This window comes from Sitophilus oryzae, unplaced genomic scaffold (assembly GCF_002938485.1).
Source record: "Sitophilus oryzae breed Bouriz unplaced genomic scaffold, Soryzae_2.0 scaffold_111_pilon_pilon, whole genome shotgun sequence".
Lineage (NCBI taxonomy): Eukaryota > Metazoa > Arthropoda > Insecta > Coleoptera > Curculionidae > Sitophilus > Sitophilus oryzae.
In genome coordinates this window covers 7,777,250-7,794,511 of record NW_022145749.1, presented here as the reverse complement: position 1 = coordinate 7,794,511, position 17,262 = coordinate 7,777,250, and the positions used below count along the sequence as shown (strand labels likewise).

General features: G+C 33.6%; 1 protein-coding gene across 1 annotated transcript in view; it reads right to left on the bottom strand.

Moving 5' to 3' along the window:
* The window catches only part of LOC115884975 (general transcription factor 3C polypeptide 1), a 68,972-nt gene that overhangs the window by 23,650 nt on the left and 28,060 nt on the right, over positions 1 to 17,262 (bottom strand). Inside the window, exons 13-17 of the mRNA XM_030903709.1 lie at positions 16,681 to 16,907; positions 10,308 to 10,615; positions 6,492 to 6,615; positions 5,265 to 5,409; positions 2,660 to 2,965 (exon numbers count right to left, since the gene is read on the bottom strand). Of these exons, the coding sequence (XP_030759569.1) occupies positions 2,660 to 2,965; positions 5,265 to 5,409; positions 6,492 to 6,615; positions 10,308 to 10,615; positions 16,681 to 16,907 (1,110 nt within the window). The remainder of the gene's footprint in view (positions 1 to 2,659; positions 2,966 to 5,264; positions 5,410 to 6,491; positions 6,616 to 10,307; positions 10,616 to 16,680; positions 16,908 to 17,262) is intronic.

The following is a 17,262-nucleotide window of genomic DNA, read 5'->3' as shown; positions in this document are numbered from 1 at the left end:
CTCCATAAGGATATATTGGTTATAAATGTGCAACTAAATAGTCGGCCGATTTCTGTCGATGATTTGGCCTTTCACTGACGATTTGATAGTCTAATGTTCCTCATGACGTTTCCAGGCCAGTTAAAAGATATCCCAATCGTATTTTTAATCATAACTCAATTTTTTTAAAAGGAACGAGGGTGGCTCATTATTATATTTAGAAAAAGCATTTTTTAACAAATAATTTGATACCACATACTTGGTATTTTACAGTAAATTGTTATGAACACAACCATTGCACGGTAGTATTTGGGAAAGCTAGGCTAGAACCGAAGGAACTATGCTCCCATCCTATCAAGGACCTGCATAAGCATAGGGATAGGAGAATGGGTGCAGATATAGAAGAGGGACAAACACAATAGGCCTCACAGGTCGCAGTGTTTCCGGCAGACGACGGCCCCTTGTTATGGAAAAAAAATTGCACGGTAGATTGAAATTTAAAATACTATTTACTTAAAGCAAAAATGTCAAAAGTTGGCATATTATATGTCATTCTATTCAGAACGAAGAAAAAGAATCGTGGGTGTTTGGGAAGGCTCGAAAGGAAACAATCTTTTTGTGACTGTTGTCAGTACGACATAAACCGAGTATCGGTGTATATCGGGCCAAAAATACCCGTTAAGTTTCTGTTCGATTCGTCTGTATGTGTCGGTGTTGGCGGTTGGAATCGCCATGAATGTTTGTAGGCATAATATGGATTAATATATGTTTTGGGTAAGTGGCCAGTTAATTTTAAGCGACAATAAAGTCGCGAAACGTCGCAAAAACATTGTTTCCTTTCGGGCCTTCCCAAACACCCACGATTTTTTTTCCTGCGTACTAACTACTGGGAACTAACAATAATCATAATCTATTCAGCATGTCATTTTATATCAGATAATGTAAAAAAATAACGAAAGTACTATTTAGAAATCAAAAATTGTAGTTATTTTCAGTAAAACAGGAAGTGATCGAAAATAACTGAATACGTCAATCAATTCTGATTTATGTCATATACTAAATTACTAAATCTAGTTATTTTGTCTGAAAAAATAAAAAATTGGCGCCGGGAGGCACATATAGCCGCCCATGCTAAAATATGTTAATAAAAAGTTGGTAGGTAATTTTGGTCCGGGGTTATTCTCCCTATCCGCTACCTGGGGTCGCGTCCGATGAGAGTTTGGAGTTCTCCACACGGATTTTCTCAAAAACGGACTACGGAAACACGGAATATCTCAAAAACTGCGACTTTGAGTGATTTTGATGTTATTACAAATTTTGTTGCTTTATTCCTAATCTTAAATTGAAAACCGCGTTTCGCTAGCTACTGTAATTTTGGAGTTACGATTTTTTTAAATTTTTAACCCCCTCCCATACCCCCTTACCAACCACCCACCCGCACCAAAAACTAATGGCCAGATTCTTGGATGCCACAGTATTTTTGTGCCAAATTTGGTTAAAATCGGTTTAGCGGTTTTTCAGTTATCGTTTTAAAGACGGACATACAGACAGACACCATGAAAATATTTTGTATTTAGCTCATTTATGACCCAAATAACTCATTTTGAGTGAAATTAAAAAAACTTTTTTTTGACGATCTTAATAGCCTACCATACCTGTTGGTATGGTCGGCTAAAAAATTGTAGGCGTGAGCCACTTTTAAAAAACTCTCCGTATTATATACAGGGTGTCCCAGGAATAAGTGCAAATATTTTAACTGGTAGTATAGTTCAACCCCAGAAACATGCCTATGAGGTTTTTTTCGCGAAAAAAAAAATTGAAAATTCGAAATTTTTTGAAAATTTTTTTAGTTTTTAGTTAAAAAACATAATTTCTTGATAATATGGCAACATAGGTATTAGATTAAATTTACAAGAAAGAAAATCCAGAAAAGATCCAGTGGTTCTCAAAATTTTAGCAAAAAATATTTTTTTTTGAAAATTTTCAAAGCAAAATAACTCCGTTATTTTGGACTTATTTGAAAAACGATAAAGAGAAAATATGTTTGTTTTGTCGAGATCTACCACCCTTTAAAATATTTGCACTCATATTATATTCTACAGTAAACAGTTAAAAATAAGTCAAACTAAGAATGTCGTTTGGCGGCAAAGACGGCTGGGAAATTACAATCCATGATAATTTTGGCGAAGTAAATCTCTAGACGTCATTTACTAAAATTGACATCAAACTGGTTATAAATTAACACTAATTGTAGGAAGATAACTAACTACACCATTAATAATCATTTCTAGTCAATATAAAAATAAACTACAACCTTCTTAAGACCAACTAGCAGTAACCGCCCAAAATAATATAAAAAAAGTACGTGCCATTCGGGCTTGTTATTCCCCAGCTGTCTTTGACGCTATTATTTTTCGATCGTATGGTACTTGAATCGCAAGCGACACTTTCTATTTGGGAAAGCTAGGCTAGAACCGGAGGAACTATGGTCCCATCCTATCAAGGACCTGCAAGTTAGTGCATGGCACAGGGATAGGCGAATGGGTCAGATATAGAAAGGGCACAAACACAATAGGCCCCACAAGTCGCAGTGTTTCCGGCAGAGGACGGCCCCTTGTTATTGAAAAAAAAACTAGAAACCGACGTCTAATATTTTTAGACACCCTGTATAACTACCTACCTTAAGAATAATTAGTAGTTTGTTCTCTTCTTCCGTCCACAGCGATTTCAACCTTAAAGAGCCCTTGAACTGTTTATAAATGGCTTTATCCACGTCATCGTAATAGTCTCTAGTTCCAACCTTTTTCGGACGAGGGTGGTGATGTTGAATCTTTCTTTTGAATATCGGGTTCCTCTTTGTGACTCGTACAATATTCGCCTGTCGGTCCGTCTTGATGGTCTTAACGCTGTGTTGATGTTTAGGAATGTAGAATTTAGTGACAGCCGGTATTTTAAGCTTGTCATAGTTCACTTCGCCATCTCCAATCTTTTTGCAAAAAATATAATACTTGTTAATACAGTGTAAACTCTTACTTACTTAAAAGGATATATGCGTTAAGGTTGATTCTCACTATTCCTTTTTACCTTTCGTTTCCATTCCATATCCGTTCTGTATTTTTTATTGATTCGACGCTATACGTAAGCTTCCGTTCCGTATCAGTTCCATACTTTTTATTGTACAATTTATAACATTACGAAAGTTTTGTTTTAAAAATTTGTATGTTTTGAAAAAGGTAACAGATTTAATTAAGAGGCGAAAGAATGAATAAACATCAGCAAAATTTTAAAAGATCTGGTACAACTGTAAGAACTTGACAACGCTGTTTCCGATACGCTTCAGTCCGTCCGCCAAAAAAATGTATGGAAGGAAAGGATATGGAACGGAAGAGAAACGGAACGGATAGTGTGCTTTGTCCTATTCATTTACATGATATATTTTATGTAAACGGAAGGGAGCTGATATGGAAGGTATAGTGAGAATCAACCTTTTCAAAAAAATCCTGTATGGGTATTTCGCCACTGCAAGAAAATGGAAACTACTTGTCAGCAGTTAAGTTTACAGATAAACAAAAATTTGCCTAACGAACAAAAAAATGCTTAACGTTTCGGAAAGTTTATCTCTTTCCGTCGTCGGAAAGCAAACAAAAATACAAAGAATAAAGAAAAAAACTATTTAAAATTCAACAATTCGAGAACATATTTTTCTTTTTCTTTGTATTTTTGTTTGCTTCCGACGACGGAAAGAGATAAACTTTCCGAAACGTTAAGAATTTTTTTGCTCGTTAGGCAAATTTGTTTATCTGTAAACTTAACTGCTGATAAGTAGTTTTCATTTTCTTGCAGTGGCAAAATACCCATACAGGATTTTTTTGGAGAGATGAATCCACCACATAGGTATAGACATTTTTTAATCACCCTTTAATCGGAACATCCAATATTCGAAACGTCCCAATTGCGATGTTATAGGCGGAACCATAAAGTAACTAAAATAAAATAGTGTTTGGAAGGTTGTCTAACTTGGCCATAATGTTGCATAGTTCAGTTATGCCTCCAAAGCGTCGCCACATGCTACCTGTCACATGTCATGACAAGATTGACAAGTGACATGACAGCAAATTATTTGTATTTTGTGTAGTTCTTTATTTGTTTGTTTTGTGTTTGTGCGTACAGAAATTATGGAGGAACTTATATTTCTCTAAAAAAAGTACATATAGACCTTATATTTTTCTATGATCTGAACTTTTTGTTTTGTGCTCTGTGTTTTGCCGTTATCATGTAATATTTTGTTTAGCCGATGATGCGATTTAAACACGATCCAGGAAAGGGTATCATAGCAAGCAAGTTCGATATGTAAAGACATTGCCCATCTCTGAACTTCGTGAACCGTAAAACGAACTGACTAGAAATTCGCTCTTCATTTCATAGTGTTGTACATTCGCTGCCTCAACTGAACTTCAACTGCCGAGTTTTAAATCCAACTCAAAGGTGAATTAATTTTTGGGAATGTCTTATTTAAATCTTTATCTGTTATAATAGCATAGATTACAAACTCTGCGATCTTATATGCTTTGTTAATGGCGTCTGGTGGCGTTGTTAAATATGTTTTATCTTTGTAATACAGGTTAATTCAGCATGTTTTATATTATGAAATTTAATTTAGCATTTAACTAAAAAAGTGTACAATAGTTTATATTTTTCAAATATTTTAAACATAAATTTTCATTATATCTTTTGCCATTTTAATTTTCTAATATTTAAAAAAAAACATAATTTTTAGATTCACATTTAAATTGTCCACTTTTTTCGTGATAGGCAATGCAGATACCTATTTAATGATTACGTCTGACATATTTCCATTAGTTCTGTTAGGGCTCAAGGGTGCGCTACTATCGGTCCTGGCTTAACGTGTTGCCTACTTTTAGCAATGGAAATAACATCTCTTTTATTTTATATTTCTCTATGGGCGGAACGTTACTAATCGGAACGTTCCTCTAGCGGGTGGTGCATCATCGTTGGAACCATAGAAAACCCCATGCAAATTTTGAACTGTCCATATATGTGCTACCCTATCAATTTTACAGCTAAATCGTAAATAGGTTTTTTAAAGGTCTGCTTATGCTGAATACACAACCAAATTTGAACAATTTTAGACAAGCCCATTTTAAATAATTTCAAAAAAATTGCCTATTTTGTGTATATTCGCTCATCGGAATAGGTCGTTACAAATAGTTATTCCGATTAAAGAGGCTGCACTGTATTAAAAAGAAAAAAATTGTAAAGTTTACCTGATCAAATTTAAGGGAGTCCAAATCATCTTTAAAATCTTTATAGGTGTTTACAAAGAACCAGTTCCTTTTAATATGGGACCACAGTACCGAATCTAGACCACCAGCGCCTTTGTTATCACCCGGTATCTTACCATTATCAAGCCTGAAAATAAAATAGTGTCACGGATTGGTAGCGACATCTCTGGATTAAGTTAACTATGGATGGGGTTATATATAAATCCGTCATGCGTCGTTTCTTGTCTTTTACCAGTTTTATTGGTTTATTTCAAAAATCACAGATCATATTTCAATATTATTGGAGTGACGAAACGATGAACGAATCACGGACGTAGATGCGTATGAACTCGTCTTTAGATTTTTGAGGCTTGTCAAAGTCTTGCCAAATTATAGGTTATAATTTTGTGTTAAATTATGCCAAATACCCTCCGTTTTGGAAGATGATGGATTTTCATTAGTGTTATTACGTGTGTTTTGTGTCTTTTAAAGTTGAAAAATCGAGGTAAAATAAAATATTCAGTGCCCAGGCAGAGAGTTTTATACACCAATAAAGTTACCATCGATAAGTTTGTATGCTATCTCATCATAGATAAGTGCATATCGTATATGGTACAAGGGTGGTACTAAACATATACTAAAAACTGGAGTAGCTGTAAAATAACGACATCATACGATAGGTAAATAATGAATTTGACTAGTGCAGAAAGATGTCAAAAGGTACTGGTTTAAAAAAATTAAGATTAAAGTTAATTAATCAACTTTTAAGGTATAAAATTCGGTAAGAGTTATTATTAATAAAATATATTTTTTTTATTTATGCTGTTTTATTTATTCATGTGGAATATTAAAATTTTTATTTGTACGTGTTACATTGATAAATATAATAATAAATGCAGGAAGTTTCTAGAAGCTTGAAAGTACGAAATATTGTTTTTTTAATATATTTTTGGTATGTGGTGTTTTGTTCTTGTTTGTTTGGTATTTGTTCTTGTTTGTTTGGTATTGGTGTAAAATATATACTGTTAAAAATATCTTGAAGATCACTTGTCACTCAAATTTTAAATATATTAATTTCCTGCTATGCTTAACTAGCTATGCTAAAACTTATTTCTTTAAGATAAAATAAACTACTTTGAAATTAAAATGACAGACACATCTATCACCGTCAAGGATCTTGTCGTTGGAGAGACATAATATGAATTAATTATTATAAAATATCCTACTTACTCTTCAACTTCGTCCTGTAATCGCACTGTAAGCACTTCCATTAAACTCGGTTTAGTTTTTTCTCCTTCTACTGTAATAATTTTCCCAATCATAGTAAGCCTATTGTTCAAGGGAGTATTCATACCTAGAGCAAATTTCTTCTTTCAATTCTTATTTTTTTTTATTAAATCAATTAATAAAAAAATAAAATACTGTAAAATAAAAACACTAAATCACCACAATACACCAAAACACTTGTACTTTTACACTGGACGCGCGTTTCGCTAACCATGTTAGCATCATCAGCAGATGATTATAAACTCTAACTAACATGGTTAGCGAAACGCGCGTCCAGTGTAAAAGTAAAAGTGTTTTGGTGTATTGTGGTGATTTAGTGTTTTTATTTTGCTGTGTAACACCAAAGGTTCCAACCCTCAACTGTAAAATACTGTGGTGTAAAAAATAGTGCATAAAAGTGGATTTGAATGTATCCGTCGCCGTCGATACGATAGGACCGCATACGTCATCCGTTGATACGACCTTCCCTGATTTACCTGACACGCACAACTGATATGTAAAAGCAAAGACATCTAATTTAAAGGAGACAGAGTTATTTACGTTTTATCCCGATAAAACATCATTTTCAACAAAAATCGATGATGGCAAATTTGCAGAATGCGTTAGATCTACGGCTTGGATTTGAAAACCAAGTATATTATTATTATTTTTAATGTTTTTAACGCACTTACAGACGGCGAACTAAATACAGGGTGGCCCATCGAAAACGTTCCGCAAGGCATAACGGCCAGGGTAATTTTTTTTTTCAGAAAATCCAAAAACACGTCAATTTTGTTTGTGAGGGGGACAACTTTTGCCCCAAAAATGATTGCAAAATCTTCAACCCTCTAAGCGGGGGTGTTATCCTCCATTTTTTTTCAAATGGGAAGGGGGGTCAAGTGGCGCCGCAATGAAAAGAGCTTTCTGTTCTCTCTATTTCGCCGCTTCGTTTTTGAAAATCGGTCGAGTCATTGAGAAAATATGAAGGATTGAAATTTGAAAAGTGTACTTAAATCTTTATCAGAGTAAATAATAAGGATAAATTCCTTCGACCAATTTGCTGTTTTTTCTTATTATTTCTAGATGTTTACGCATTTTTTCACTTGCCACAAGGTTGAACGATCAGGTGCGGTAGTTGCTAGATAGCTGTTCTGTGACTTGTGCGTTGAAGTTCTTCTCAATATCGTTAAACTTTTTAACAAATATAGTGTACTCGCAGAAAAAATGGAAATAATCGAACTTTATTTTAAAAATAATGACTACGGCAATCGGGTTGCGCAAATATTCAATGAACGCCATCCTGACAAACACCTTTATGGCAAAACTGTTCGCGAGTTAGTAGCAAAATTTCGCGAAACTGGTTCCGTTATGAATAAAAAGAGGCAGAGGGAAAATCCTGTAGTAAAAATGAAGCTATGGAGGTATTCGTATTGGGCGAAGTTGCCATGGATAGTACGCTGAGTACAAGAAAATTAGCCAATGAGACCGGCGTGAATCGTACAAGTATCCAAAGGATATTAAATAAAACACAAGTTCCACCCGTATAAAATTCAGTTGGTACAAGAACTCAACGAAGACGATTTTGATCGTCGCGGGCTGTTATTTTTGGAAATTCTATTGGAGGTCAGTTTAACGATATTGAGACCGCACCTGATCGTTCAACCCTGTGGCAAGTGAAAAAATTCGTAAACATCTATAAATAATAAGAAAAAAACAGCAAATTGGTCGAAGTAATTTATCCATATCATTTACTCTGATAAATGTTTAAATAAACTTTTCAAATTTCAATCCTTCATATTTTCTCAATGACTCGACCGATTTTCAAAGACGAAGCGGGAAAATATAGAGAATAGAAAGCTCTTTTCATTGCGGCGCCACTTGACCCCCATTCCCAGTTGAAAAAAGTTGGGGGATGACACCCCCGTTGCAATCTTGCAATCATTTTTGGGGCAAAAGTTATCCCCCTCACAAACAAAATTGACGTGTTTTTGGATTTTTTGAAAAAAAAATATCCTGGCTGTTATGCCTTGCGGAACGTTTTCGATGGGCCACCCTGTATATGTGTAGGTATATCATTTTAGTTAAATACATAGATTATACCTTTGAAATTATTTATAGTTTTCGAACTAAATGAAATTAAAATTTCTAGGGAAGTAACTGTGACAACGCTGCTTCAAAAAGCAAACAGTCTCTCTGAAGCAGCGTTGCTATGCTTTTTAGGATGTTTTTACTATGAACAAAACGATGCCGACCTTTGACGGAGTCATTGAATTTTTGTTTTACAGTTTTGCTGTACTGTGTTTGTGAACTTTTGTATTTTTCAAGTAATTTTTAGTGTTATTCTTTGCAAAAGAACTGTGCAAAAACTACTGCAAAGTATTTTTAAATATCTAAGATGGTTCGCCAGTGCTTAATATACAAAAAGGTGAACTATTCCAGTTCCAAATTAATATTTTAGGCGGTAAGTGACGTTACATACTTTTTAGCTTTAACAGTGGTGTACCTAATTTAAGTTTTAAGTAGGTTATTACAAAAAAGCATTATTGAAAATAAAATTATACATATACGATTTTTATGGACTGCACGTCTGGAATTCTCATGTACTACTATTATAGAAGAAAAATAATTATCATATTACAATATACAGGGTGATCCAAACTGTATTCCGGAAACTTCGGCAGCATATTCTGCAGATAAAAATAGGTAAAAAAGTTCGTATAAATGTATGTCTTTTTTCTAAATTTCTGAAGTAACGTCAATATTTAGATGAAAATTGGTGTCTGGGAGTTTTTTGACATGAAAAATTTGATTTTGAAATCAATACGACTCCTCTTTGTAGGGGACAAAAAAACAAATTTAACTGTTTTGAAGATTAATAACTTTTCGTCCGTACCTGTATAAAACTACTGAGTAAAAAAATATATATATCCCTAATTTTTTTGAAAAATATCTCTTGATAAAAATCGCTACGAGCAACCGTTCTCAAGATATTTAAAATGGAAATAGTCAATATATGTAATTATTGACAAAAAATAAACATGTCAATTAGATAGTTATTTGACTGAAATGATAAATTTGAAAACTTTTTATTTTTTTAAATTAATCATAAATTTTTATTAGAAAAAGTGATGATAAAACAGTTTCTGTTGAACTTTTGGCACTAAAACATTTCAAATTTATGATTTCAGTCTAATAACTATTTAGTCAACATGTTTAATTTATGTTAATGATGACAGGTATTGATAATTTCGATTCCAAATATCTCGAGAACCATTACTCGTAGCGATTTTTAACAAGAGACCTTTTTTACGTACAAAACGTCGTAAATGTATATTTTTTTACTCAGTAGTATTATACTGGTACGGACGAAAAGTTATTAACTCCTCAAACCAGTTAAAAAATATTTAGGTAGCGCCCTCTACAAGTAGGAGTTATATTGACATCAAAATCAAATTTCTCATGTCAAAAAATTCCAGACACCAATTTTCATCCAAATATTAAAATTACCTCAGGAATGATTTGGAAAAAATCGAAATAAAAATAAAACTTCTACACCCTGTACCTCCGAAACTACGCATTTTAGGACATACAATTATAGAAACTTTTCTACTTATTTTTATCTGCAGAATATGCTGCCAAAGTTTCCGGAATACAGTTCGGACCACCCTGTATATTAGAAATCAAAATTTAAATTACTATGACTGTAAACAAATGTAATCGAGTGTTGTGACTCATGTATAGAGCGCACTTTAGTTTCTAAATTTAAAAGCGAATACTTACATATATTATACATTGTAGACCAATATTTCAATACATCGGCAAAGGTATTGAATTGAAAACGCAGACGCTTATACTCCTTATCCGAAACTTTGTGGTAAGATGGTTCGGACGTCATGGTCTCTAACAGACTGGCTCTGCGATTCAAATAGATGAAAGTCTGGTCTTTCTCATGATACTTCGAAGGACCAAACTGAACTAAACCGCAATAGCCCAGACGCATGATGGTATCGTATACGTCGTGCACGTACTTACGACGGGACAAAAAGAGGGTTTGTACTGAGGCAGGTAGGTCTTTCAACAAGTATAATCTAAAAGAGAATATGATCATTGCTTTTTTTAAATAATCTGAAAATCTGAAGTAGTGATGGGTTGTTATTTAACTATCTGTTATTTTATAACAATTATTTAGAAATAACATAACGCAACCGTTACTATTTTTAAAAAATAACAGATATAAAATAACAACACGCAGAAATCGACTGTTCGTGAAACGAAGTCAGCGCTCTGCACCGCCACGAAATTCGATGCTGCTCGAAGCAATTCCAAAAAACAACTAGTATGGATGGAAAACATGTTATTTCGACAACCATCGATACAGGCGACGAGATATAACAGACAACGGAGTGGGGTATGTGCTACGGCGCGGCGCGGCTTGTTGGGCTTACAACAGCTTAAAAATAATAGGATATAAAAGAAGCAGCTTTTTTGAAACAGTTGCGGGCATAACGCAACGAGAGAGATAACAGGAGTCGAGATAACACGAGTGGGAAAGGAACGCTGCTGCATCGGTCGATTGTCAATGGAGGTTCGAAACAGGTTGGAGAATAACGCATCAGTTGTTTTAGATACATTAATTTTCAACCTGTTACGAGCATAACGGGCGGAGGTCGAGATATTATGGCGCTGTATGTTTCAGTACTTGGTTATTAAGTTTCAATAGGTATTTATTTATTCTGAAAAATTTTCGGAATAATATTTTAAGATTTTTTAAAAATGTATACAGGGTGTTTTGAAAAATCTGGTCATTGATTAATCACGATCCTGCTTAAAGTCCTTGACGTAAAAAGCTGATTTTTGGAAAACGGATTGACTTTAGGGTGTAGAGGTTCGATGAGAAGGGATTTTTGAAACTCAAATTCTAAGCGGGTGAAACCACCCCCAAATAGAATATTTTTTATTTAAAAACTGGTGAGTTTTTCGAAAAAACTCTTAAACACGTATATTTTATTTTGTTGTTTTACATATTTTAAGATTTTTAAAAAAATATATACAGGGTGTTTCATAAAATATGACCATTGAGTAATCATGATTCTGCTTAAATTGCTTGACGTTTAAAGCTGATTTTTGGCAAACGGATTGACTGTGGGGTGTAGAGGTTCGATAAGGAGGGGTTTCTCGAATATCAAATTCCAAGAGGGTGAAAACGCCCCTCAAATATTAAAATATTTGTTATTTAAAAACGGTTAGTCTTTCGGGAAAACGCTTGGACACGCATAATTTATTTTGTTTTTTTATATATTTTGAATTTTTTTAAAAAATCATACAGGGTATTCCAAAAAGTTGAGTAATTGATTAACCACGATTCTGCTTAATCTGCTCGACGTTTAAAGCCTATTTTTGGCAAATGTGAGAAAATTTTATCCAGTTTGTATGTTAATGGAAATTCTTGCTTTGCTTTATCATCACCATTACAAATTAATAATTCGACGCGAACAAAGTTGCGGGTACACGCTAGTTTAAGTATAAAATTAATTCGAACTCTAGTGTGTAGTTGGTTTACTTATGAAGAATATACTACACATTTTCTTATATTGGTATTTTTTGACCTCAAATGGTAAAATCATTACTAAGAGCTTCTCACCCGTCGAGTGAGATGCACCCTGTACACTGCTACGCAATTCAGGATCTACGCGGATCGAGGGGCAGGGCGTAGGTAGATCAAAATGTATAGGTATAACGAGTGGCGGCATTTTGGCTTTTTATATCGCAATTTGTAAACAGCGCTTATTTGTAAACAACCACCGTTTTTAGAGAGGTATTTTAGATAACAATCGATATTTAGAAATGTTATGACACCCTGGAAATACTACCACCGAGCACGTCATTGCTGCAACTTGCAACTGCGTTAATACGCCTGGCGGTGACCGCCTCATACTCTTTCAGATATTTAGCAATAAAATAAAGAAACCTGTTATTTTTAAGCTGTTATTTTAATTATTTTTTATAAATAACTATAACAGTTTCAACTGTTATCTAAAAATAACAGTTTTGCCCATCACTAATCTGAAGTAAAGAAGCGTCCATAAATGAATCGTAGTTTGTTAAATGGGCATCAGCAGTAGCGGCTCGTCAGGGTTAGGCGGCGCCTACCCTACAATTTTGTCAGATTTTTTTTACATTATAATATTTATTTACTCTATTAATGTTGCCAAGACAGATAAAAACACTATTAATACACGGAAATGAGCTGTAACAATTAATATTAATTTAATATTTGTAGTCTTTTATATTAATATATTAACTACCGCCGGCGTATGCAGCGTTAGAAATCAAAATAATTTTGACCGTTGGAGTATAATGCCTGCCGTCTTTGTTCGGCGATTTCTAGCATCGCCTTTCAAATTAAATTTTGATCTCCCACTCAGCCGTCGATGTGTGTCTTTTGTCTCTGTCTAACTCATCGCGCGGTAGCGACGGAAATCGATGACTACGTCGAATTAAGGCGGGGTTTAGGCGATATCTTCAGTCGCCTCTGCATGCTCGTTGAGCTCGATAGGTTTTAGAAATTCGGTATTCGGTGGTTTCCATATTTATTATATTATTCATTATACGTTATCAATATTTAAAACTTTAATTAAAATATGTTTGAAGACTGCCTATTATTAACTTGAATTATTGTGTACAGTGCATTTGGTTGTTAATTTCTAAGTTAACAAGGAGGAGATATGGATAAGTATTAATTTAGGTTAAAATTTGGAGCAATTAATTTTGATTTTCAATATGGATAATCCTATTCACACAATTTATGCGACGTATAAATACATTCATACTATTTACAAGTACTTCGGTTGAGAGACATTTTTCATGTTTGAAACGCATTAAAAATTACACTAGAAATTCAATGAAAAAATAAACGTTTATCGTCACTTGCCTTACTTTGAATCGAAAAAGATATTTTCATAGCCCTTCAACAATCTGATAACTTTACAAATATAATAATAAATAAATTTTCTTTATTAAGAAATCGGCCAATCAATTTAATATAGTAATTTTCTTTCCCTTTGTTTATGAGTCTCGAAATATGTATATGAATAAGATAATCTGTTTTTCTTTGTAAATTTATTTGTCTATATATTTACCTATTGTTAAGTTACGTAAATAAATAAAAATAAAATAAAATCCTATGATGAACTGCATGGTACTATTATCTACCTTATTTATCAAGGTATAAAGGAAAAAATCAAGGTATAAAGGAAATAAATAAAACATACATATACATGAGATTAACACACATATATGTTAATCTCATTATGTTGAATGATGTTAGTTTAGTTTTATCCTAAATATTCTTAAGCTAAGTTTTTAACCCATAAGCTAACATATTGGTTTTTACGAATTGGGTTATGATATTATGTAAATTTTGGGAAACAAATAGACGCAATTAAAATTTGTCGCCTACCCAGTCCCACACGCCACGAGCTGCCACTGGGCATCAGTCATAAAGCCATTCTTCAGTTTTAAATTTTTTTCAATCCTACATTAATAAAACTGCAGTTTCTTATTAAAAACATGTAGGGAACAGTTCCGAATACCTGTTCCGGCCGTTCCGCCTGTTACTTTTATAACATTTTAAAAATCACAATTTGCTTTATTAATTTTATTAATAGTAAGGACTAGTATTTGAGATGGTTTAGATTCTAATTTAAAATCACAGTGATAACATTAAATAATACTGTTGCGAAAAACGTAACAATACTTAAAAGAGGGAACTACTAAAACTAACAGAGAACATTCATTCTAATTCAGTCCACCGAGACCAATGGATCAACTGTTAGCCGGTATACTTTTTTGACAAACAGAAATACAGGTCTTATTTACCACATTTTATGTGCTATTGTTTTTCCCAATGTAAGTTCCGCGATTATGTACTTTTGTCAAAATAAAACATCATTTTATTGCATACAAAGATTTTTGAGACCACTTTTTACCTAATCGAAATGGAAAAATAAAGGCTATGTTATTTCGAAACGAGTTCGTCAGAATGGAGGGAAAACAGCAATTATTTGGCGGTAGGTGGACCTTAAGCAGTGGCGGCTCGTCAGGGTAGGCGGCATCTACCCTAAAATTTTGGCAGATTTTAAGCGGTTTATTACATTTCATTATTTACTATTAATGTTGCCAATACCTAAAAATACTGTTAATACACGGAAGTGTGTTTTAATAATCAATATTATTTTAATATTTGTGGTTTTGTATATTAAAATATTCACTGTCGCTAGCGTACGCTGACTGTGCCGCTGCGTTAGAAAACAAAATAATTTTGACCGCTGCGCTGGAGCACAGGCTGGAGTGCCTTTGTTCGGCGATTTCTGCATCGCCTACTATCAGAGTTGATGCACGACGTACGGCAGTCTTCTGTCTCTGTCTAACTTATCGTGCGGTAGCGACGCGACGTAAGTCGGAGTTGTATCGTATTAAGGCGGGGCTTAGGCGAAATCTCCAGTCGCCTTCGCATGAAGTCGTGGAGGCTCGGTAGGCTTAGAAGTTAAGGGGATATTCCCGATATTTCATAAGGGGATATATCACATTTCGTTAAGGGGATATTTCATATGATTCATTATACGTAGCATTTAAAACTTTTATATGAAAATTCAAAAATAACGTTTAAAGCAAATTGGAAACATTTTTTCGGGCTTGTCCGAGATTATTCAAAATGATATAATCGGTCAAATATCTTTGCGAATTTTATTTTATGAAATATTAGATAACATTGTTATACATTTAGAAATATGGTTTGGAGATAGGTACTCGTGTGTCTCAATTATTTTTATTTATCTGTTGCGGATCCAAAATTTAAAGAATCCTATAAAAATTTCCAACGCATTTAATAGTGATTTAACAAACAAAAAATGTTAGTGACCAACGTAAATTAATGAATAAATTGCAGGTATTAATAATAGATATGATAATTTCGATTATAAAATAATTTAAGGAGAATAATCCTAGAAATATATTTCCAGAGGCTTTCAAATTGTTTGTTTTGTTTGTCACTACACCATTTACAAGTATTTGGGTTGAGAGACATTTTTCATGTTTGAATTGCATTAAAATTTATAGTAGAAATTCCATGAAAAATAAACGTTTATCGTCACTTGCCTTACTTCCAATCTAAAAAGACCTTTTCACGGCTCTTCAACAATCTGATGATTTTACTGATATAAATAATAAATAACTTTTCTTTATTAAGAGACCGACTCATCAATTTAATACAGTGATTCCCAAAGTGGTCCAGGTGGACCCCCAGGGGTCCACGGGAGACTTGCTGGGGGTCTACGTAGGCGTGAACAAAAAATGGGGGTCCATAAGATGTTAATGGGGGTCCACGAAAATTTATCTGCTTTTGATAGTAAAGAGCAAAAATGTAAGCATAGTTTTTATAAGGGCCTACCTACATTATGTCATCACGTTGAATGCTGTTATTTTTTCTTTAGTTTTGTCCTAAATATTCTGAGCTATGTTTTTAACCTAGAGATAACATATATTTACAAACTGGGCTAGTGTATTATGTAAATTAGGGGGGGGGGGGCAAATAGACGCAACTAAAATTTTGTCGCCTACCCAGTGACACGGGTCACGAGCCACCACTGACCTTATGTTAGGTTAATGTCTAGCTATAGATCTAGCAATCAAAACACGCTGTAAGCGTATTCTGATTGCTTTGGTTTCACTGTTTTATTTTCGTTTTTCTCTGTTTAAATAATGCGTATCTGTTCATTTAAATATTTAGTTTTTAAACTTGAATGTTTTACATCAAATTTTTATGATTAACAAATAATGTCGACCGTCAGGTCATTACTGCTACGTCGTGAGCGGCTAGTATGTATTCTTTATCGATTATACGCCATTATTAATATAAATAAACCCATTAATAATTTTAATTTACTTACTGAATTAAAAATAGCGTGACAAAAAATAACAGACGATCGAAACAAAAACGGAGTCAGAGTTGGCTTGAAAATAAAGATCACTGTCATTTTGTATCTAAAATGATATGAGGAATGTCATCAATCGCCATTTCGAAGCCTAGTAGACGCCGTTTTTCGATCATACAGCAATGAAGAATTACAATAAAATAAATATTAAAAATTAATACCTTTTAATAGGATGTTCTAGGGTTTGTAGAAGATCGGGACAATAAAAACGAATACAATGCACTTTGGTGATCAAAGATAACGGTATGCGTAAGATGACATCGCAAATAAGGGCCCAACCACCCTCCCAACACTGATGATGAGGCAGGGGCGGTATAAACGTTTTCCATGACAGTTCTTTACAGTACATAGGTGGAATTTTATCCAAATCTTCAGCTGTAACGCTAATCTAAAAAACGTATAAACAGAGATTATTAGTTTTAAGAAATTATGGTTTCAATAATGCACTAAAAATGTTACTGAAATTCTCGAAAGTCCCGTCTAGACAAAATATTTTAATTGTCAGGTAAGAGAAAATAAAAAATTGTGTACATACAGGAAGATTTATCAATTATAGATATACGTATGTGTTCAGTGAAGTTGGAATGAAAAAAAAAAACAGGGAATTTTACTACAAAACTGAATTTACGGTTTAAATTTCATTTGTAAACACGCAAAGTTAACTGTAAAAATAGCAGCGTTTGGTAATAATAATTGAAGGTTGAAGGGTCATTGTTAAATTTTACTAATTTTACAGGAGAGCA